This window comes from Mixophyes fleayi, chromosome 12 (assembly GCF_038048845.1).
Source record: "Mixophyes fleayi isolate aMixFle1 chromosome 12, aMixFle1.hap1, whole genome shotgun sequence".
NCBI lineage: Eukaryota > Metazoa > Chordata > Amphibia > Anura > Limnodynastidae > Mixophyes > Mixophyes fleayi.
The window spans coordinates 76279971-76305496 of record NC_134413.1 but is presented as its reverse complement, the minus strand read 5'-3'; the positions used below and the strand labels follow the sequence as shown (position 1 = coordinate 76305496).

Genomic DNA, 25526 nt, shown 5'->3' with positions numbered 1-25526 from the left:
TGTATTCTGTACACATGTTTACTACTAGCCTTTTTGTCATACTCACAAAGCATTACACCAGTTAGTATATTTTTAATACCAATAATAGGTCAGATGTTTTGTTGTGTTCATATTTGGTATTTAATTAGACCTTAATCTTGTGTTCCTGGAGGAATTGTGATTATTAACCAATATTTTATTTTATCTGCGGCCGTTTATGATGTGTAATTGTCTATGAATATATTCATTCATAGGTTAATTAAATCAAATAGATGTATACCTTGTAATGTATATATTTTAAAGAATAAAATAATTTTTTATTAGTATATTCTCAACCATTTTTATTAGTATTGTGCAATACTGTTATATACATGTAATTATAATTCTTTCTTATTTTATTTTATTTTTTATAACTGTCTTACATACAACCAATTAGTTATTATTTAAAACATAGTTAATTTTCTCATTTAAGTATTGCACAGACACATTTTTTATATATGTGGTAATTTATTAATAATTTATTAATATTGTCATTATTGAAAACAGTACATTTAATATTGTTAATGTACAATTCACAGATCACATCCATAGATTGGCCAGATAAATCTGTTCTTCTCAAATCAACTTACCAACTTGTATCTGCAACATTGCACAGTCTGAGTCTGTGATACATTTTGATACAATAACATTTATATTGATACGTATTAATACATTTACCAATGCTATTTCAGCCAATATATTACTGTGGAGGCACATTGCATATCATCTAGATATTCTAACCTAATTACCTCTCAGATTACCTGTTGACCTAGCTAATTAACGTGGGCTGCTAGCTAGCTATGTCAAGTCATGCAGACATTGTTCTGATTGCAAACTAGATCTAAGCCACACCTCATAACAATGGGCATGTGAGACAAATGGTAATTACATTAGCTAACACAATCAAAATGACTTCTGCTGCTCTGTTATTTTCACACAATATGGCAATATTCTTTCTATTTTTAATACATACAATATTGCAGGTAATAGCAAGGGCAAAATGTACCTAATACCATGAAATAATACAAATTCTATTGTGTTGAGTAATATTTTGTACGTTTTACTTCACTTCTCTGAAACCTAAGAAGAGGTGTTATAATCAGATGTAACGTCCTTTTTCTTATAACTATTCACACCTCACACACTGTTTCCGTTCAGAGGTGTTGTGCGATGCTGCATTCTGTGTACTCTGTGTGCCAGAACTCTGAATGTTCTATTCTGCATTTCTGCCAACAACTAAATTAAACAAAGGAAGGACAATGTTCCGTCTTTCCATATTGGTCCTCCTGACGCTTCACCTTCACACAGGTGAGTTTCTTTGGTTTGTTATCTATGGATATTTAGCAGTTGGTATTTTTGTAATATTTTGTTTCTTTCATCAGTTTATGTGTAATGACCTCTATGAAGACCAGTTAGTTTCTAGCTAAATGCATAGATTAAAATAAATAAAACTATTTACATCAAAAAAATCTTTAGTTTTATAATATAAATATAATATAAATAATATAAATAATAATATAAATAATAAATAAATAATATATATAAATAATAATAATATAAATGTATATAAAATTTGCCAGTCCTTCCCTGCTTAGACTCCATTAGAGACAGGACGCAGCATAGTGATACTATGACCCAACCAGAGAATAGCACATACAGATGGAGCAGGGTGTATTACAGCGGAGAGCACACAATGGCCCTGAATGTTTTAGCACTTAAAGAGATTTTCTTTTATAAAAATACTAATTACTGACCCCCTCCATTCCCAATATTAGTACTGTGATGAAGGAACCCCCCCTGGGACCACCACCATGTGCTGTATATAGCAGGTGCTGGCGCTCACATACAGCCGGACCCCTGACGAGCATCTTCTGCACCACTGAGGTCTCTCTGTAGCTGGAGAAATGTGACGCAGCTGCTGTAACTGAGGCCATAGAGCGTCTGTGTCTGATCCCTGTGACTGCGGAGAGAGACGGGCAGCACTGACGGTGATCAGTAGAGGTGACGGCTGTATGTGACTGTCACACCCTGATTACTAGTGTGAGTGTGGGGGCCAAAGAGTTATTATTGGGAGGGATGGGGTCAGTAATTATCATTTCTAAGGTGGAAACTCCCTTTATCTCAAATATCCCAAGTTATATCCAGATAAATAAATCAGGGATCTGACACAAGACTGCACAGATTGTACATGTAATATCCATGTTGAGGTGTTTGCTGCAACAAGCAGTCTATAGTACAAAATACAGGGACAATACAGTAACGTGGTGTGTACTATATGACAATAGTATATAACAGTGTATCGGTGTGTACTATATGACAATAGTATATAACAGTATATTGGTGTGTACTATATGACAATAGTATATAACAGTATATTGGTGTGTACTATATGACAATAGTATATAACAGTATATCAGTGTGTACTAAATGACAATAGTATATAACAGTATATAGGTGTGTACTATATGACAATAGTATATAACAGTATATTGGTGTGTACTATATGACAATAGTATATAACAGTATATAGGTGTGTACTATATGACAATAGTATATAACAGTATATTGGTGTGTACTATATGACAACAGTATATAACAGTGTATCGGTGTGTACTATATGACAATAGTATATAACAGTATATTGGTGTGTACTATATGACAATAGTATATAACAGTATATTGGTGTGTACTATATGACAATAGTATATAACAGTATATCAGTGTGTACTATATGACAATAGTATATAACAGTATATAGGTGTGTACTATATGACAATAGTATATAACAGTATATTGGTATGTACTATATGACAATAGTATATAACAGTGTATCGGTGTGTACTATATGACAATAGTATATAACAGTATATTGGTGTGTACTATATGACAATAGTATATAACAGTGTATCGGTGTGTACTATATGACAATAGTATATAACAGTGTATTGGTGTGTACTATATGACAATAGTATATAACAGTATATTGGTGTGTACTATATGACAATAGTATATAACAGTGTATTGGTGTGTACTATAAGACAATAGTATATAACAGTATATCAGTGTGTACTATATGACAATAGTATATAAGATTATATTGGTGTGTACTATATGACAATAGTATATAACAGTGTACTATATGACAATAGTATATAACAGTATATTAGTGTGTACTATATGACAATAGTATATAACAGTATATCAGTGTGTACTATGTGACAATAGTATATAACAGTATATCTGTGTGTACTATGTGACAATAGTATATAACAGTATATCGGTGTGTACTATATGACAATAGTATATAACAGTATATCGGTGTGTACTATATGACAATAGTATATAACAGTATATCAGTGTGTACTATATGACAATAGTATATAACAGTATATTAGTGTGTACTATATGACAATAGTATATAACAGTATATCAGTGTGTACTATATGACAATAGTATATAACAGTATATCTGTGTGTACTATGTGACAATAGTATATAACAGTATATCGGTGTGTACTATATGACAATAGTATATAACAGTATATCGGTGTGTACTATATGACAATAGTATATAACAGTATATCGGTGTGTACTATATGACAATAGTATATAACAGTGTATCGGTGTGTACTATATGACAATAGAATATAACAGTATATTGGTGTGTACTATATGACAATAGAATATAACAGTATATTGGTGTGTACTATATGACAATAGAATATAACAGTATATTGGTGTGTACTATGTGACAATAGTATATAACAGTGTATTGGTGTGTACTATGTGACAATAGTATATAACAGTATATTGGTGTGTACTATGTGACAATAGTATATAACAGTATATTGGTGTGTACTATGTGACAATAGTATATAACAGTATATTGGTGTGTACTATGTGACAATAGTATATAACAGTATATTGGTGTGTACTATGTGACAATAGTATATAACAGTATATTGGTGTGTACTATATGACAATAGTATATAACAGTATATAGGTGTGTACTATATGACAATAGTATATAACAGTATATTGGTGTGTACTATATGACATTAGTATATAACAGTATATTGGTGTGTACTATGTGACAATAGTATATAACAGTGTATTAGTGTGTACTATATGACAATAGTATATAACAGTATATCGGTGTGTACTATGTGACAATAGTATATAACAGTATATCGGTGTGTACTATGTGACAATAGTATATAACAGTTTATCGGTGTGTACTATATGACAATAGTATATAACAGTATATCTGTGTGTACTATGTGACAATAGTATATAACAGTATATCGGTGTGTACTATATGACAATAGTATATAACAGTATATCGGTGTGTACTATATGACAATAGTATATAACAGTATATAGGTGTGTACTATATGACAATAGTATATAACAGTGTATTGGTGTGTACTATATGACAATAGTATATAACAGTATATTGGTGTGTACTATATGACAATAGTATATAACAGTGTATTGGTGTGTACTATATGACAATAGTATATAACAGTGTATTGGTGTGTACTATATGACAATAGTATATAACAGTGTATTGGTGTGTACTATATGACAATAGTATACAACAGTGTATTGGTGTGTACTATATGACAATAGTATATAACAGTGTATTGGTGTGTACTATATGACAATAGTATATAACAGTATATTGGTGTGTACTATATGACAATAGTATATAACAGTATATCGGTGTGTACTATATGACAATAGTATATAACAGTATATCGGTGTGTACTATATGACAATAGTATATAACAGTATATCGGTGTGTACTATATGACAATAGTATATAACAGTATATCGGTGTGTACTATATGACAATAGTATATAACAGTGTATTGGTGTGTACTATATGACAATAGTATATAACAGTATATTGGTGTGTACTATATGACAATAGTATATAACAGTATATCGGTGTGTACTATATGACAATAGTATATAACAGTATATCAGTGTGTACTATATGACAATAGTATATAACAGTATATCGGTGTGTACTATATGACAATAGTATATAACAGTATATCGGTGTGTACTATATGACAATAGTATATAGCAGTATATCGGTGTGTACTATATGACAATAGTATATAAGATTATATTGGTGTGTACTATATGACAATAGTATATCGGTGTGTACTATATGACAATAGTATATAACAGTATATCGGTGTGTACTATATGACAATAGTATATAACAGTATATCAGTGTGTACTATATGACAATAGTATATAACAGTATATAGGTGTGTACTATATGACAATAGTATATAACAGTATATTGGTGTGTACTATATGACAATAGTATATAACAGTGTATCGGTGTGTACTATATGACAATAGTATATAACAGTATATTGGTGTGTACTATATGACAATAGTATATAACAGTATATCGGTGTGTACTATATGACAATAGTATATAACAGTGTATTGGTGTGTACTATATGACAATAGTATATAACAGTATATTGGTGTGTACTATATGACAATAGTATATAACAGTGTATTGGTGTGTACTATATGACAATAGTATATAACAGTATATCGGTGTGTACTATATGACAATAGTATATAAGATTATATTGGTGTGTACTATATGACAATAGTATATCGGTGTGTACTATATGACAATAGTATATAACAGTATATTAGTGTGTACTATATGACAATAGTATATAACAGTATATCAGTGTGTACTATATGACAATAGTATATAACAGTATATCTGTGTGTACTATGTGACAATAGTATATAACAGTATATCGGTGTGTACTATATGACAATAGTATATAACAGTATATCGGTGTGTACTATATGACAATAGTATATAACAGTGTATTGGTGTGTACTATATGACAATAGTATATAACAGTATATTGGTGTGTACTATGTGACAATAGAATATAACAGTATATTGGTGTGTACTATATGACAATAGTATATAACAGTATATTGGTGTGTACTATGTGACAATAGTATATAACAGTGTATTGGTGTGTACTATATGACAATAGTATATAACAGTATATTGGTGTGTACTATGTGACAATAGTATATAACAGTATATTGGTGTGTACTATGTGACAATAGTATATAACAGTATATTGGTGTGTACTATGTGACAATAGTATATAGCAGTATATTGGTGTGTACTATATGACAATAGTATATAACAGTATATAGGTGTGTACTATATGACAATAGTATATAACAGTATATTGGTGTGTACTATATGACATTAGTATATAACAGTATATTGGTGTGTACTATGTGACAATAGTATATAACAGTGTATTAGTGTGTACTATATGACAATAGTATATAACAGTATATCAGTGTGTACTATGTGACAATAGTATATAACAGTATATCGGTGTGTACTATGTGACAATAGTATATAACAGTATATCTGTGTGTACTATGTGACAATAGTATATAACAGTATATCGGTGTGTACTATATGACAATAGTATATAACAGTATATCGGTGTGTACTATATGACAATAGTATATAACAGTATATTGGTGTGTACTATATGACAATAGTATATAACAGTATATTGGTGTGTACTATATGACAATAGTATATAACAGTGTATTGGTGTGTACTATATGACAATAGTATATAACAGTATATTAGTGTGTACTATATGACAATAGTATATAACAGTGTATTGGTGTGTACTATATGACAATAGTATATAACAGTATATTGGTGTATACTATATGACAATAGTATATAACAGTGTATTGGTGTGTACTATATGACAATAGTATATAACAGTATATTGGTGTGTACTATATGACATTAGTATATAACAGTATATCGGTGTGTACTATATGACAATAGTATATAACAGTATATCAGTGTGTACTATATGACAATAGTATATAACAGTATATCGGTGTGTACTATATGACAATAGTATATAGCAGTATATCGGTGTGTACTATATGACAATAGTATATAAGATTATATTGGTGTGTACTATATGACAATAGTATATCAGTGTGTACTATATGACAATAGTATATAACAGTATATCAGTGTGTACTATATGACAATAGTATATAACAGTATATCGGTGTGTACTATATGACAATAGTATATAACAGTATATCTGTGTGTACTATGTGACAATAGTATATAACAGTATATCGGTGTGTACTTTATGACAATAGTATATAACAGTATATCGGTGTGTTCTATATGACAATAGTATATAGCAGTATATTGGTGTGTACTATATGACAATAGTATATAACAGTATATTGGTGTGTACTATATGACAATAGTATATAACAGTATATTGGTGTGTACTATATGACAATAGTATATAACAGTATATCAGTGTGTACTATATGACAATAGTATATAACAGTATATCGGTGTGTACTATATGACAATAGTATATAACAGTATATCGGTGTGTACTATATGACAATAGTATATAACAGTATATCGGTGTGTACTATATGACAATAGTATATAACAGTATATCGGTGTGTACTATATGACAATAGTATATAACAGTATATCGGTGTGTACAATATGACAATAGTATATAGCAGTATATCGGTGTGTACTATATGACAATAGTATATAGCAGTATATCGGTGTGTACTATATGACAATAGTATATAAGATTATATTGGTGTGTACTATATGACAATAGTATATCGGTGTGTACTATATGACAATAGTATATAACAGTATATCGGTGTGTACTATATGACAATAGTATATAACAGTATATCAGTGTGTACTATATGACAATAGTATATAACAGTATATCGGTGTGTACTATATGACAATAGTATATAGCAGTATATCTGTGTGTACTATGTGACAATAGTATATAACAGTATATCGGTGTGTACTATATGACAATAGTATATAACAGTATATCGGTGTGTACTATATGACAATAGTATATAGCAGTATATTGGTGTGTACTATATGACAATAGTATATAACAGTATATTGGTGTGTACTATATGACAATAGTATATAACAGTATATTGGTGTGTACTATATGACAATAGTATTTAACAGTATATTGGTGTGTACTATGTGACAATAGTATATAACAGTATATTGGTGTGTACTATATGACAATAGTATATAACAGTGTATCGGTGTGTACTATATGACAATAGTATATAACAGTATATCGGTGTGTACTATATGACAATAGTATATAACAGTGTATCGGTGTGTACTATATGACAATAGTATATAACAGTGTATCGGTGTGTACTATATGAGAATAGTATATAACAGTGTATCGGTGTGTACTATATGACAATAGTATATAACAGTATATAGGTGTGTACTATATGACAATAGTATATAACAGTGTATCGGTGTGTACTATATGACAATAGTATATAACAGTATATTGGTGTGTACTATATGACAATAGTATATAACAGTATATAGGTGTGTACTATATGACAATAGTATATAACAGTGTATGTAACAACCACCCTCATTCCTTAGTTTCATCACCAAGTCTTATGTGTTATACAGTATATACAGATATACATTTTGTGCTACAATGTTGCAAATAAGTTGTATCTGTCTTGTGCTTATTAATCCAGTTTATCTGTCTATACCAGGTGTGTTATGTGAGGATCCCTGTGCACAGAGAACTGCATCTGGTATACAGGGAGGAGACGTCACTCTGCAACTGGACCAAACCGGGATTAAATTACTTTACTGGCATATTCCCTTGAGCGGAAGACTTGTCGCTGTGACAAAACCTGATGGCTCTATTGATAATGTCACTATGCGTTATAGAGGAAGACTGAGCGGCACAGGAGATGGGTCCTTACACATCACTAATCTAACACTGAGCGATCAGAGGATCTTTTTTGTAGATATACTGAAAGACAACGGACGGGAATGTTTATACTTTATTCTCTCAGTATACAGTAAGTTATGGGTCACTCCTCTATACAGACTATATAGCAGCAGATCTGACATAGAGGTCTCAGGTAATTCTCTCACACTGTGAGGTGTATCTATAGCAGGTATGGGGTCCTAATGGGATCCGGGTATCTCCCTACACCATCATACACAGTACTCCTTCCAGGACAAGGATAAGAACTGATCTCACCTGGGACAGCAGGGGGCAGTGTGGAGCCTTCATATAAGCACTGATTACAGACCACTTAGGACCTCATAGTGACAGGTGTCCTTGTCAACCCCAGAAAATCCACTTTGTTCGAGACCAGTCACACAAAACATCCAGCAGACTGGAGTCTGCTCCACTAGTTCCAGGAGGGTACAATGTTAACCTCTTTCCCGGGTAGACTCATGGGGTAAGGGACTGTACAACGGAGGCTGCTACCAGGAATAATGTACTATGCTAGAGGACTACTACTGGGGATTACCCTTTATTCTCCTCCTCCTTATACTTTTATTATATAACTTGTGTTTATACCATCATTCTGGTCACTTCACTTCTTAGAATCATTTGTGTCTTCTTTCTTTTCTACAGATTTATTATATAACTGATATTTGTGGTAACTGCAATGCATGTCATTATGGAAATACTACATGTATAATGTTTTGTAAATGTGTTTCCTATAGGAAGATTATCAGCCGGTGACATCCAGATTAGTCCCAATGTCATCAGTAATGTCACCTGCTCTATGACCTTGATGTGTACAGTGACAGTACCAGATGTGACTATAACCTGGTGGAATATAAACAGCAGTAATATAAATGTGACCGGAGATGTCCTATATGTACCTCCCAGTGATGTAACCTCCATCTATACCTGCACTGCCAGTAATCCTGCCGGTAACGTCTCCAAGTCTGTGGTTCCCCAGCAATACTGCAACATAGGTAATTATACTGATATACCTGTGTAATGTACATACATGTAATCTCCTTACTGTGCATGTCAGGTGACAGGTGAGCACCTTCCCCCATAACACACATCTCACACATCTACAGCCCAATAGCAGAGCCGTACACATCTCTATTAGAGAATTACCTCCTGTAGTGAGGTACATATGTGGAACTAGTAAAGGAAATTATGCTTAAGATACACTGCTCTAAAGAGATATAAGTAGTGACTTTGTAGATAGTTCATTTTGAAATTGTAGTGAATGTTAGTGGGAAAGATAGATTTAAGAGATTGAAGTGATTGTTTGTATTAATTGTTGGTAAATGTTAGAAAACGGTTGGTTGGTTGGTTTGTAGACATACCCTCCCCCCCCCCCCCCCCTGTGAGACTCAATGAAGATTAGTGGACAATGTCTAAAGGCTGCTAAATAAATATATAGGGTTTGAGTCTTTAAGGAAAGGGAGTAAATGTTCTCCGGAACAAACCATGGTACAATGCAAGGGGTGCATATTAGTTTATTATTTGGCACATAAGTTAAATACTGGCTGTTTTTTCATCTAGCACACGAATACTTGATAGCTTTATTTGTACACTGAAATTTAAAGTTAATCTAGGCCATTCTCTACCCAAACTATAAATCTCTCCCCACATTTTAAATTTACCTCCCCCTTCAATGCTACATGGTTTTGCCCTGGTGCAAAATTACTCCATTTTTAATTTTTTGCTCTCCTGAATGACTCAGATAGCCCACAGACTGCATGGCTTTGTGTTAACAACTTGTGGGACTAAAGGGAAATCAGTGGACAATGTGTGATGACGGTTAGATAAAGAGATATTTGTGGTGGATTTGTAAGTATTGTATTGTAATGTCTTATTGGAGATTCAATAAGAATATTGCTAATACCGGTTGTATAGTTTAATAAGTTAAGAACTGGGGCTGTTGCTTTAGTTATAAAGTTTGCATTGTTTTATAGCCACGTATGTTGAGCGGTATAAAACAGACAATTATAAAAAATGGCCAACAGGGAGCCACATGCGGTTAGCATGTGCGCTCAACAAAGCTTGGCATGAGGTCGGCCATTTTAAGTAGTGACTTTGCACAGGGAAGTCTTATTAAGCCGTGAAGCTGTATTGGCAGGATTTGACTGTAAGATAAGTTGTATTGACTATCTGGCAAAATCTCTCTAACCACAATAACTATCACTAGCTTTAATGTGCGTATCAAAACACCGGGCCAGTACCTGTGAAAGAACCTTATCTGGGGGGCGAGCAAATCAAGTTATGTGACATTTCCATGGGGTGTTTTCTGTTTAGCTATTTGAGTAACTGATTTTGTCCTTTTCCTTGTGTCTGACTTTAATTGATCTCTGTTAGTCTTGATCTTTCCATGTGAGATTTATTTTCTTGTCTTTGCCTGAACTGTTACTCCTCTTGCCTTTGTTGATTTTGTCCAGCTATTTCTGATCTTCCTTTGTCTTCTGCCTCACTTTTTTGTCTGGCTCCAATCTGAGTTGCAAGGACTTTGTGCATTAAGACTTGGTGGCTACTAAGTACTAAAGATCTTTGTATCTTTGCTCAAAGAGAAGAAAGGTGGTTTTTATAGGTGAAGGTTCCAACCAAAAGTTGATCCCTCCTGTGCTTTGGTATTTACATGTATACGTGATTTGCTTACTATCATATTTTGATATTTCTCAGATTCTTCTTTCAGAAGGGAAGAGCAAGAACAACAAGCATCTCATACTACAGTGAATATAATACGTTTGGCGTTATCTTTGGTTATGTTTATTATCACATGTTGTGTGTTCATTCACCACATGAAGACCAAAGTGATAAAACCCACCGGTGACAATGTATGAAGGTTTTATACCACAAGTCTGTGTCTACAGTGGATGATATGGAATAAGACATTCTTAATCTCTTTTACTTACAAATACTTCTCCACTGTCCTGGATCTGGAGACAAGAATTAAATATATGCCAACTGACATCTTGTATTAACCTTGTTTTATATTTTTCTTATTATTTTATGTCCCATCCAACAAAAACAAAGAAAATCAAAATATTATACAAACTGTAAACTGAAAGTTAGCTTATATTTAAAGACGCTGTAATAAGTCCTTTAAATGTATGATTTGCACAAGCAAATTTGAAAGTAATGGTTGGTCCCAACCACACCAAGTATTCAACATCCTCTAGATTGATCAAAATGATTTTATCTACACAAGGTAACCACCTATTCTATACCCGGAGAGGTGCACCCAAGCCCATAGATATGTTCCAATTTAAGGAAGAAGAAAGACGTGTTACACTAAAGCACTCTAGGACGTTCTAAATAATACAGTATATAATCTTTATTAATGCTCATTAAAAAGCTAATAGATCCTCATTTATGAAAAGGTAGCGAAAATATAAAAAAGAGTGAAATAATGAAGTGACAGTACTTATAAGGTGAAAATAAGGTGAATTAAAATTACAAATATTGTCTGCTCCCTACTATGTGCCCCCTCCTCCCTGTTTCCTTTTTTCTGTACCCCTTACCACAAATAAGTTTAATAAAATAATAATAATAATATTTATATTAAAAATAATAATAGGAAATACCGTAATTTTTTTATGGGAATTAATAAAGATTATATAGTTTATTATTTAGAACATCTTAGAGTGCCCCAGTGTAACACATATTTCTTCTTCAATTAAAAGCAAATTTTAACTAGGAAAACCATACATGTTAAGTCTCTATACAGGTTCAGTACATACATTTAATCCACTCAAGTCAGATGTCTTTGTACAGTGCTGAGCAGCAATTACATGTACACGTCTCTACATATCGGTTCTGGTCCTAGTGTGATTGGTCATTTACCAGATTTAATTTAAACTTAGTACATTTAGGTAGTGGCGGAATGTACAGGTGACAACTGACCTCCTTATTTACAGACGGTATAAATTATACAAGTCTAATTTAAACCAGGTGAGATACAGACTGACGTCAGTCAGCTACATAACTCACGTATAGTATATGCCTGTCTCCCGACATTTCCAAATTAAAAATCAGGACAAAATTGACCTTGTCCTCATTCTGTTGAGCTATAAAACGGGAACTGTGCAGGAGATAAATGTTTTATTAATTAGAGAAAAAGTGTGGATGTGATAAAAGGTGACTATAGTCCTGTCACTCTGCATTCTGTATTACAGTACAACTATTGTGTTTAAAAACAGAAAAACAAATTCAATTATATTGATATTTATCTGGTTGGTATTTAACATATACAATTAAATGGCTTTTTGCCTAATGTATAATAAAATTAAAACAGGAAAAGACAGAGCTGAATTATCTGGTGTGTGAGTATAAAAATTTTCAAAACCAGCAATAGCCCTAAAAAGCATAAAAGCCAAAAAAAATTGATAAGCTAGACCGAGCAAATAGTATTTTATTCTTATAGTCTAGAAAGCAAAAAAAGTATATACAACATTCCCTGTAATGAAAGATGACCATATAATGTAATATAGTAATACCATTTCTATCACTATGTACTATAAATTCCGCCCAGCTATGTACCTTCTTTTTCCAGAATAACTTGGGACTTAACATCTACTGATTACTTGATGGATACCAAATAAGCTGTTTTTTAATTCTTTGGATGTACACGTATTTAGTACAATATTAAAATGTATCAGTACTATACTATATGGTCTATTTGGTTGTTGTTCGTTCCTCTTAAGAGACTCCACTCATACACTGAAGAGAGAAGAAACCATTAAGAGAGTTTTTCCAGATAAGTCTGTTTTTAATTCATACTTCGGTACGATTCTTTATAGCACTTTTCTATTTATATAGAATCCTATTTGAAATAACTATACCAAAGGGCGTCTGTTCTCCTTTATCATTACCTTGTAGCTTCTAAGGAGCAATTGGCAAAAATATTTGGACTCTGATATGATTTCTTTAGGTTATTTAGGAAATTATCCTTTATGGATGAGCCTCAACTTCTCTGAGAATGGAATCACACGCTGTAATGAAATTATTGATACAATGTAGAGAGACAAAAGATAAAGCCGTTGATTCTGGGATTGGGGTCCTCAAGTTAGAATTAGAACCCTGTAAAAATTTTAGTTTGCTTAAAGAAAAAAGAAGTTTGAATTAAAGCAAAATGGAGAAACGATTGATTACAACTAAAACTAGAAAATGTCATTGTAAGGGTTTGATGTTCCCATATAGAGATATTATGAAAACGAAAAATAAGATTGATAAATAAGATGAAAAACACAAATTTTGCCAAGAAGTGAAACGTGTTAGTTGAGGTTTAAGGTTTGTTTCTGGGAGCTAGGCCCAGAAGGAGAATGAGAGATGAAGACCAGAGTGTGTATTTTTTTGGAGGAGCGCTTCTCCCAGGGACTATTCCTAACCCCGAGAGACACCAAAACGTCCAAGAAACCATTTAGGGTGTAAAAGAGGATTAAAAAGGTCTTGAAAGCTGAATGCTCCTCAAATAAACAGTATCTTTAATTTGTGTAAGAACAGTTATCTCCCACCTAAATCTCATTATCGAACAAGGGCTTAAAACATGCTCCAGTTTCAGAGCCCAGCATGGATAATTTATTCCATGAGCTTAATAGGAATATAGGAAATTTATGTAGAAAAAAATATTTTTCCATTAAACAAAAGCATAAAATACAATAATCTTCTACTGAATAAATAGGATCAACGTGGTTCAAGAACTTCTGGTTCACTCTTTTATGATAACTAATCATAGATCATTTATCCAACCAGAATAAGAATTGGTTTTGAATGTTTTATTTGGTATATCTAAATGATTACAGGTCTCTTATTCCTTATACATCAATCTTATTTTCAGGCAAATAAGGTACAGGTCTAAAAACTTTTTGTGGAGCTGAGCTCTTTAATTTACACATGTGCACCAATATCTCCACCATGAACTTACGGACCAGGATGACTACATATAGGACAGGCAGAAGAATACACCGACCTATGGGAGAATTTGGGTTGGGTAAGGGCATTTTTTGCTAAGAACAGAATAGTGCACCTGGTTTTGTGGTGCAGAGCAAGATTGCAATTTGAATTGAAAACCATGCATTATGGGTGTTATACAGAAGGGTGCACAGCCATTTCCTCTTCCCAAATTGGCTTCATTTTTTGCCATAGCTCAGATGTGGTTAAGATCAATTCTAATTTTTTACACCAGAGGTACTCCTAATGCCATGCATCTTGCACCTTGCAGCTGTACGTCAGCAGAGAAGAGCATTTATCAACGTACTTTGCCCAATGTAAAACAAAGCTGTAAGCACACAACAGATCCACATGTAATAAGGACAGCCCTATGTCCCCTTCCTCTATTGATATGACATTTATTCTTTTGCACAACACAAATCTTCAATTTATTTTCCGCCTCTGCTCATCTGGGCGCACTTCTAGTTTTTGCATCATAAAGTGCATTGGGCAGACTATCTGGGCACCAAAACCAAGGTCCACATTTTGCTTCTGCAGATGGTACGGCCCTGTGATCCCGCAAAGCATGCAGCCAGACTTGGATTACCGACACCAGGGCCGGACTGGCCATCTGGCACTTCTGGCATTTGCCAGAAGGGCCGATGGCTGTGTGGGCCGGTCCGGTACCCTGCGCAGCGATCATGTGAGTATTTGTATACTCACATGATCGTGGCGCCGCAGCCCCCCGCCCTCAATCAAATTTTTTTTTTTTTTAAAGTCTTTTCTTTTTCTATTAGCAAAGGAGGGGGGCGGGCGGCTCCGACGCCGTGATCATGTGAGTATACAAATACTCACATGATCGCGGCGCCGGCATCCACCCCCTCCTTTGTTTGCAGTGAATGTAGGGCGTGACATCATCACGTCACACCCGTCATTCAGTGAGGAGCGGCGCCCGGCAGAAAGAAGAAAGGAGAGAAGACAGAAAAGAGAAGAAATACAGAGGTAAGTAAAAGAGAGTAGAAGCAAAGAGAGGCGCACTGGAAACAGGGAGAAAAGCCACAGGGGAATAAAGGGAGAAAAGCCACAGGGGAATAAAGGGAGAAAAGCCACAGGTGAATAAAGGGAGAAAAGCCACAGGGGAATAAAGGGAGAAAAGCCACAGGGGAATACAGGGAGAAAAGCCACAGGGGAATAAAGGGGAAAAGCCACAGGGGAATACAGGGAGAAAAGCCACAGGGGAATAAAGGGAGAAAAGCCACAGGGGAATACAGGGAGAAAAGCCACAGGGGAATAAAGGGAGAAAAGCCACAGGGGAATAAAGGGAGGAAAGCCACAGGGGAATAAAGGGAGAAAAGCCACAGGGGAATAAAGGGAGAAAAGCCACAGGGGAATACAGGGAGAAAAGCCACAGGGGAACAAAGGGATAAAAGCCACTGGGGAACACAGGGAGGAAAGCCACAGGGGAATAAAGGGAGAAAAGCCACAGGGGAATAAAGGGAGAAAAGCCACAGGGGAATACAGGGAGAAAAGCCACTGGGGAACACAGGGAGAAAAGCCACAGGTGAACACAGGGAGAAAAGCCACAGGGGAATAAAGGGAGAAAAGCCACAAGGGAATAAAGGGAGGAAAGCCACAAGGGAATAAAGGGAGAAAAGCCACAGGGGAATACAGGGAGAAAAGCCACAGGTGAATAAAGGGAGAAAAGCCACAGGGGAATTAAGGGAGAAAAGCCACAGGGGAATGAAGAAAGGGGAGAAGTGGGGTAAAAGGGACTGGGTGATGAAGAAAGGGGGGAGATAAAAGGCACAGGAGGATGAAGAGGGGCAAAAGCAGCATGGCAGAATGTGATGAAGGGGGTAAAAGTAGCATGGAGGGCGGAGTGCGATCATAAGGGGGCACAGTATGATGGTGATGAAGGGACTGTTTGCAGGGAGGGAAATATGTTTCTTTATTAAATGTGAATACTATTATTTTGATGTTGGGGCTGTAGTGAGGCCTAATTTTAAAACGTGGGTGCTATATTGATTTAACAGCGGTGCTGCTTGGAGTTTTCTAAATTTCATGTACCCATTTTTTTTCCAAATAGGGCCCCCAATATTCCAGGATCCAGACAAGCAGCAACTGATCTAAAGACACCAGCATCCACAAGTCAGGTAGGAGAGAGCAGGACAGCCTGCCAACTGTCCTGAATTTGGTGGGTGACTGTATCGCTTAGTCAGGATTTGGTCAGACTGCAAGGACAGTTGGGAGATATGTCCTGCTTCACATTGTACTGCTTGTGAAGGCAGAACTGTGTGCACCTAACAGTAGTGCTCACAGTATTGCGTGTGTATTTGTTGAAAATGTGTCTAGTAACCATATTACATATAGGAGCCCCCTCTGTCTTAAGTGCCTAGGACCCCCCCCTTTTCCCCTGAGCCTTAATCTAGCTCTGGTTAGCAGTAGGAATCTGATAGTTGCTCCCAGTCCCCGGACAGGACACAGCCTGCAGAGCAAACCGAGGATCTCTAACTCTCATGAGATTTATTAATCTTGTGAGACTCGGAGCTTCCCTGCTCACTCTACAGGAAGTTTCCATCCTGATGGATGTCAGAAGCGTAGATAAGTACAGTGGACTAGGGTGTTGTAATGTGTTTCTGGGGTGGGGGTGGCGTGATGTGGGTGGGGAGGGCCTGATAAATGTAATGTTTTATTATTATGTATATATCAATGCCCCATGTCCACCACGCCTCCAACATAATGTGGCCACGCCCTTTGCGCTGTCGCCGCTGCGCAGCATCACCAACAGAGGTGGGCCTGTATGCTTCAAATGCCAGGGCTGATTTTTAGTCCCAGTCCGGCCCTGACCGACACCCACTATATCTACAAAAAAATCAAATAACACTGTAATAACAACATAATTTAAAGGTAGACTTACCTTTATACTGATAGCGTACATTTCCGAAAACACTGCAATGCGACTGCTGCTAATCCCGAAGATAGTGGATGCTGGCAATCCAATTTGAGGTCGCGCAAGTGACCGACATCAATATTTAAGAGCAATTTTAATGTTAGGGTTAGGGTTAGCGTTCGGGTAAGCGTTAGGGTTAGCAGTAGGGTTAGGGTTAGAGTTAGCGATATGGTTAGGGTTAACGTTATTGTTAGCGGTACGGTTAGGGTTAGGATTAGCATTAGGGTTAGCAGTAGTGTTAGGGTTATGGTTAGAGTTAGGGTTAGCAGTAGGGTTAGCAATAGGGTTAGGGTTCGGCTTAGCAGTAGGGTTAGGGTTAGCAGTAGGGTTAGGGTTAGTAGTAGGGTTAGGGTTAGCAATAGGGTTAGGGTTAGCAGTAGGGTTAGGGTTAGCAGTAGGGTTAGGGTTAGCAGTAGGGTTAGGGTTCGCAGTAGGGTTAGGGTTAGCAGTAGGGTTAGGGTTAGCAGTAGGGTTAGGGTTAGCAATAGGGTTAGGGTTAGCAATAGGGTTAGGGTTCGCAGTAGGGTTAGGGTTAGCGGTAGGGTTAGCGGTAGGGTTAGGGTTTGCAGTAGGGTTAGGTTTAGCAGTAGGGTTAGCGGTAGGGTTAGGGTTTGCAGTAGGGTTAGGTTTAGCAGTAGGGTTAGGTTTAGCGGTAGGGTTAGGGTTCGCAGTAGGGTTAGGGTTAGCAGTAGGGTTAGCAGTAGGGTTAGGGTTAGCAATAGGGTTAGGGTTCGCAGTAGGGTTAGGGTTAGCAGTAGGGTTAGGGTTAGCAGTAGGGTTAGCAGTAGGGTTAGGGTTAGCAGTAGGGTTAGGGGCAAGTTTAGGGTTTGGGTTAGCGGTAGGGTTAGGATTAGCAATAGGGTTAGGGTTAGCGGTAGGGTTAGGGTTAGCGGTACAGAATTAGCAGCAGTTGCATTGCACTGTTTTTGGGAAATCTCGGCTATCGGTGTAAAGGTAAGTCTACATTTAGATTATGTCATTATTACAGTCTTCGTTGTATTTTTGTAGGTCTAGTGGGTGTATGTGCTCCAAGAGCTGTAATACTGTACCCAACCCCAGCCAGATAGAGCCACGATAACTCCACCACCAACATTCTTTCTCATTGATACCAGAACTGGAATAATCACTACGGGAGCAAATAATCATTGTATTGTGGTCAGTAAAGTTTAGTAGGCTTTTGCTCACTACACTGGCAGTAAAGAAGAGGTGTTATACAATCATCACTTCCTATTCTTATAACTACACAACACACATAGTGTTTCCTCTCTGAGTTTTAACACGGTGCTGTATTCTGTACATCTGTACTCTGTGTTTCTACTGTTTCTTCTGCCAAGTAAAGAACAAAAAAACACAAAAGAGTGAAGGACAATGCTCCGTCTTTCCATATTGGTCCTCCTGACGCTTCACCATCACACATGTGAGTTTATTTGGTTTGTTATCGATGGATATTTTGCAGTAGTCAGTATTGTTTTATATATTTTTTTTTTCTTCCACCAGTTTATGTGTAATGACCTCTATGAAGACCAGTTAGCTCCCAGCTGATTTATATACAGTATATACCTATGTCATAGATTGTAACCACCTATTAGCACCAGGATCAGATACCCTGGAGGTGTCAGCTGTATGTGACTGTCACACCCTGATTACTAGTGTGAGTGTGGGGGGCCAAAGAGCTATTATTGGAGGGAGGGGGGTCAGTAATTATCATTTGTAAGGTGGAAACTTCCTTTTCCCATCACAGATGAGCTGTGTGTTCTGACACTAATCACTCTGACCAGGTAAATGGAGATGTCACCCATACACCACAATGTAACAACCCCCCCTCATTCCTTAGAGTCATCACCAAGTCTTATGTATTATACAGTATAGTATTTATTATGTCACCAGAAATGGGAGCTATATATTATTGTGCTACATAGAATATTAGTTGTATCTGTCTTGTGCTTATTAATCCAGTTTCTCTGTCTATACCAGGTGTGTTATGTGAGGATCCCTGTGCACAGAGAGCTGTATCTGGTATACAGGGAGGAGACGTCACTCTGCAACTGGATCAGACCGGGATTGAATTAATTCAGTGGATTTTTGCTGCAGGATCTATCGCTACAACAGCACCTGGAGGATCTATTGATAATGTCAGTAAGCGTTATATAGGAAGAGTGAGCAGCACAGGAGATGGGTCCTTACACATCATTAATCTAACACTGAGTGATCAAAGGATCTATGCGGCAATTATACAGAAAGAAGAAGAACTGGGATGCTTACACTTTAATCTCACAGTGTACAGTAAGTTATGGCTCACTCCTCTATACAGGGTATATATATATATATATATATATATATATATATATATATATATATTGTCGAAGTCCACCCTTACTATCAAAGGGTGGAACTGTCGAAGTCGTATAATTGGACGAATGAAAGTATATTGGTTAATATTGTTTTATTGTGCGATTGCACTCAGTGTGCCACGCTACACGTGGCATGGTGTGATCACGCGGTAAAATACTAGGGACTGTACTGACAATGGACCTGAGTCATCAAGTCACGCACACTGAGCGCATCGTGCAGTTGTTCTCAGCGGCACATATATCGGCTCTGCGTACTCCCGGAGTCAGCAAGGAGCGGATCTCCAGATACTGTGTGGTGATGACTACGGGTGTAGGTTCACTCAGCTGTACTAGACCAGACACTGCAGGATGCATACAATATGTATGTGGAATATGAAATCTCAAAGGAACGCACAAGATAAAAATATATGAATCAATTAATGTTTCCCGTCAATAATATAGTCATTAATGATTAGAAATGGAAACTGTATATTAAAAAAAAATGTAATTAATTTTTTTTTTTCCGTTGAAAAACATTAGGGTTAGGCTGTACTTAATGTCTACTGTACATAAAATACATTCTTATAGTTGTCCCTGATTGCAGACACATGTTATAGCATGCATACGATACTGACCAAGGACTTAGACTAGACCCTTAGCTGGTGCAAGAGATACGGCAGAAATATAAGAAACTTTCCCCCACGCAGAGCTTCATTCCGACACGACTGCATTCGCTTGAGTTTGCCACGTACATTGTGCATTGAGTACGGGCACACGCCCCTTCCCCGCTCCGTTCACTTCCCGAAATCGTAGACCGTTGTAACTGTCATTTGCGTTGGCATAGGCAGTAGACTTGCTTTCGTTGACAGACAAGTGTCCTCATTCTGGGCATGCGCAGAAGGGAATTGCGTTTGATACGCACAAAAACCAGAGATATGTTCCTTAATGACTCTGGCCCTTTGTGTTCAAATACATATACTTTAATATGGAGCTGGTCCCCCTTTTGCAGTGATAACAGCTTCCACTCTTCTTGGAAGGCTTTCCACAGGATGTTGGAGTGTTTCTGAGCAAATTTGTGCCCATTGATCCTGATGAACTGGAATGGAGATTGCAAGCCAGGCCTTCTCATCCAACATCATATAGCTGCAGATCTTTTTGTCTGAGGTGTATCTATAATGGGAAATAAAAAGAACAGGTATTCCTACTGGGGGCACAAGTAGACGCCACCTGCTCCCTAGGAATTATGTGAGCAATAAAATCATGGATTGTGTGGGAACGAGTTTATTTATAATACATTTATTTTTTCACAGTCTTTTATGTGCTTTTTTTTTAATGTATTTTTCCAAGGTGCACTGCAAGTTCTAGCCCTGGGTTTGCTGGCACTTGTAGTGCAACAAGCACCAGCATACCCAAACACTTTAAGGCAGTCAGAGCCTGCTGGCATCAGTGGTGCACCACGTAAAAATGTTTCACTCTAACTTTTATTTTGCCAATTAACCTATATTCAGCCCTGTGCTGATCGCCAAGAATAGAGGCACCACAGATAAGAGGCACGCCTGTACCTCCATCCACCCCTACATACTACATAAGTAACACTCGTACTGTACTTGGGCTACATTAGCCGCTACTTCCCACCCCAATTCCTCCTCTCTAAATGTAGAGAGTCACAACGGACAGATACGTCTATATCTGTATCATTCTCAGATGTACCCCCTGTTACTGAGAACGCACAGTATGTAAAGGCGCAATTTGTGCTTATGTTATACGTCCAACACTACATCAGTCCTGAATGTTCTTGTGGTTGCCAAAAGGGCTTTGCTGGGGGTAACCCATACTTGCCTACTCTCCGTGAATTCCCGGGAGGCTCTCGAATTTCAGGGAGTCCTCACGGACTTCCGGAAGGGTAGGCGGAGCTCCCGCATTGGCCGAAAGGGCAGTGAATGGAGGGGGCGGGGCTTAATCATGTCATTAAGCTCCGCCCCCTACATTCAAGGCCGTGAATTTGGGCTTTTTACAGTGGGGGCGGGGCTATGGTGACGCGACAATGCCCCACCACTCCCTCCTCCAACCCCGTGTCACATGACACAGGGGAGAAATCTTAAAAGTTGGCATGTATGAGGTAACCAGATTTAAGTGAAAAGGTCTTCAATACTTTGCTTAGGGGGCCAGTATAGGCTGGATGCAAACACTCAGCGGAAAAAGCTATTCAATTGTTTTTTAGCGCCGTGGGTGAAACAGGCAAATCTGCTATTTCATCTCTCACCTCCTTGGTCTGCTCAAAGAAAAAAAAAAAAATTAAGTTAAGAAAAATATAAATTAAACTGAAAAAAATAGGTGTAAAAGTTCATTAAAATAACCTGAAAACTGAAAAGTACTATTTTTTAAAAAAAATAACACTGTAATAATTAATAATTTTTTCAAAGTCCCCCCTTTAAAAAAATCCATTAGTTGTGCATGTTTTTAAACTTTTTTTTTTTTTTTTTTAGGGGGGGGGGGGGGGGGTGGTTGTGCCTGACCTCAGTCAGCTCTCATCAAAATTGTGAAAAGTAGCATGTTATTTATTTATTTTTTAAAACCAAAAGCGTTTGCTCCCCACTCTATTTAGTCTTAACCCTAGTGCTGGCAGGCTATTGCTGTGTGTGTTAAAATCTTTGAAAAATTTTGCGTAGGGTTCCCCCTATTTTTATTGAACCAGCACTAGGCAAACCAGCCGGGGTGATAGGCACTATAGCAGGGGGGGGGGGGGGGGAACGCAGTTTGGGTCCCACGGCCATAATGACTAAACACCCACAGACTGTTCAGCGCTGGCCTGGATTCCCTAGGGAGTGTGGTCCGCTGAAAAATGTAAGCGGGCCACCCCCCCAGGGACACCCAGCCCAGTGCCGATAGCACTGGGGCTCTTCCTACTACCCCTGGGCTGTGGGTAGTAGGGTAATAAATGGGGATTTTGTATGAAAAAAAAACAAAAAAAACACAATTTTGATTTGTGGAACTACAATTCCCAGCCAGCCATGTTGGCCTAAATAGTGTGGGCATGCTGCTACTTGTCTAACTACAAGCACCAGCGTACCCATGGCACCCAGGGCATGTTGGCACTTGTAGAACCACAAGTGCCAACATGCTCTTACACCCACGGCTGGCTGTGATCTGTAGTTCCACAAAGCAAAATGTTAAATAAAAGCGCAACACCCTCATTCCAACCACAAATCTTTATTAAAAATAATAAAACCCCAAGAAATACAGTAAACACCCTCATGTACACCATAGATTTTTACTAAAAACGAAAAAACCCAAAATACTCACCATGGACGAAATCCTCAGTTTTCTGATGCTTTACTTACACACACTCATTTACGCAAAGTCCCAACAAATATTTGTACCTTCCAAATATCCGGCTTGCCCACTGTCCCACAAATATTTGTACCTTACAAATGTCCATGCTTGGCCAGTGTTCAAGAAATGTTTGAAAATGGAAAAAAAAATTCCTGCTTGTAAAATCTTTAAATCTGCTGTCCAGGTGGGGGGGCATTGTTGCTTGAAGTGCTGGGGCCCTTCTTGATTGCAGTGTATGGGCCCAATCTCCTTTGCAGTGCTGGGGCCCTTCTTGATTGGAGTGTGGGGGCCCATTCTCTTGTGCAGTGCTGGGGCCCTTCTTGATTGCAGTGTAGGGGCCCAATCTCCTTTGCAGTTCTGGGGCCCTTCTTGATTGCAGTGTAGGGGCCCAATCTCCTTTGCAGTGCCGGGGTCCTTCTTGATTGCAGTGTAGGGGCCCAATCTCCTTTGCAGTGCTGGGGCCCTTCTTGATTGCAGTGTAGGGGCCCAATCTCATTTGTAGTGCTGGGGGCCTTCTTGATTGCATTAATTTGCATTCATTTTTTATACTAAAATGACTGCCTTAACCACTCCTCATTTCAAACTCGCTAGGACCAATAATAGAGCATGAGGGGGTGAATGCAATGTTAACAATTGAATTGAGCGTTTGTTTTTTTTAAAAAAAAAAACGAGCGCTCGAACAGGAAAAAACGAGGTTGGGAATTTTTTTTTTTTTTCGAGCGCGGGATTTTCACCCGTCTCGCTAACAATTGAATATGCCCCAAGGTGTTTGTGGAAGTACAGGATGCTACACTTCCTCTTCCTATAAATAAAGAGATATAGTCACATCTTAGAACAGACAGACACAGCTATGCAGTAAATATGGGGGATAGTAATTACCCTATAGCTGAGTGGGGTAATGGGGCAGCTAGTACAGGAAAGGTTTGTAACCACTTGATATCTGGGGTAATTTATACCTTTGTGACTAGAGCACATTTCACTGTTTTGCTATTTGTCAGTTAAAGTGAGAATATTTTTTAAAAACTGTTTGTTCCCGAGTAAATTTACCTTTTTTTGTGGGGGAGGAGCACACATAGGGCGTTCCTTATCCTCCCACCTCCTCTCTTATGTTTTTTTATTTTATAACATGTGATTGCCCCAATCTTCATGTTACATCACTTCCTAGAATAGTTTGTGTCATTATGGAAATACTACATGTATAATGTTCCCTACATGTGTTTCCTATAGGAAGATTATCAGCCGGTGACATCCAGATTAGTCCCAATGTCATCAGTAATGTCACCTGCTCTATGACCTTGATGTGTACAGTGACAGCACCAGATGTGACTATAACCTGGAGGAATATAAACAGCAGTAATATAAATGTGACCGGAGACGTCCTATATGTACCTCCCAGTAATGTAACCTCCATCTATACCTGCACTGCCAGTAATCCTGCCATTACTGTCTCCAAGTCTGTGGTTCCCCAGCAATACTGCAACATAGGTAATTATACTGATATACCTGTGTAATGTACATACATGTAATCTCATTACTGTGCATGTCAGGTGACAGGTGAGCACCTTCCACCATAACACAATGATCTGCTCCTATTTTTTCACAATTATTATCCAATTGTAGAATTCTGTCCTTTAAAAAATAATTGTTGTTAAAAATGTTTATATAACCAGCTTTTTAGTTCAGTCCAGGGAATTGCAATTAGAAAATATGTTAGAAAAATACATCATTACACTGGGGGTAAACAGCAAGGATTCGAGTTGGTGAGAAAGTGATTAAAGGTGGACAACTCATCTGAACCTGTCTATTCCATGAAGCAGGATTATAGACACCTTTTGCAGAGTACTGTTTGGTTATTTGACTATATGGGTTTGCCCCCTTGGTTTTGCTTCCCTTTACCTTAGCTGATGTTACCTAGTCATTTCTGATCTTCCTTTGTATTCTGTCTCACACTGGTCTGGCCCAGGTTTGAGTTACAAGGGCTTTGTGCATTAAGACTTGGTGGCTATTAAGTACCAGATATCCTAGCTCAAAAATATAGTAATAGGTAGAG

At 37.2% G+C, this 25526-nt stretch overlaps 1 protein-coding gene across 2 annotated transcripts; it reads left to right on the top strand.

Moving 5' to 3' along the window:
- Positions 1-1182: 1182 nt before the first annotated feature.
- Positions 1183-25048, top strand: LOC142109357 (SLAM family member 9-like). 2 transcript variants are annotated; one of them, XM_075193510.1, is made up of 4 exons: positions 1183-1326; positions 8682-8996; positions 9658-9915; positions 24704-25048. In XM_075193510.1, the coding sequence occupies exons 1-4, from the start codon at positions 1227-1229 to the stop codon at positions 24985-24987; spliced, it is 957 nt and encodes a 318-aa protein (XP_075049611.1). In that variant the 5' UTR covers positions 1183-1226; the 3' UTR covers positions 24988-25048. The 2 variants fall into 2 exon arrangements, with proteins under 2 accessions (XP_075049611.1, XP_075049612.1); XM_075193511.1 differs by lacking the exon at positions 24704-25048 and adding an exon at positions 11615-13619.
- The last annotated feature ends 478 nt before the right edge of the window (positions 25049-25526 follow it).

Excerpts from the sequence above, each read along its gene's own strand:
- LOC142109357 (XM_075193510.1), top strand. The coding sequence starts at position 1,227 with ATGTTCTATTCTGCATTTCTGCCAACAACTAAATTAAACAAAGGAAGG. Across the intron at positions 8,997-9,657 it reads CTTTATTCTCTCAGTATACA|GAAGATTATCAGCCGGTGAC; the intron begins GTAAGTTATGGG and ends TGTTTCCTATAG. Across the intron at positions 9,916-24,703 it reads CCAGCAATACTGCAACATAG|GAAGATTATCAGCCGGTGAC; the intron begins GTAATTATACTG and ends TGTTTCCTATAG.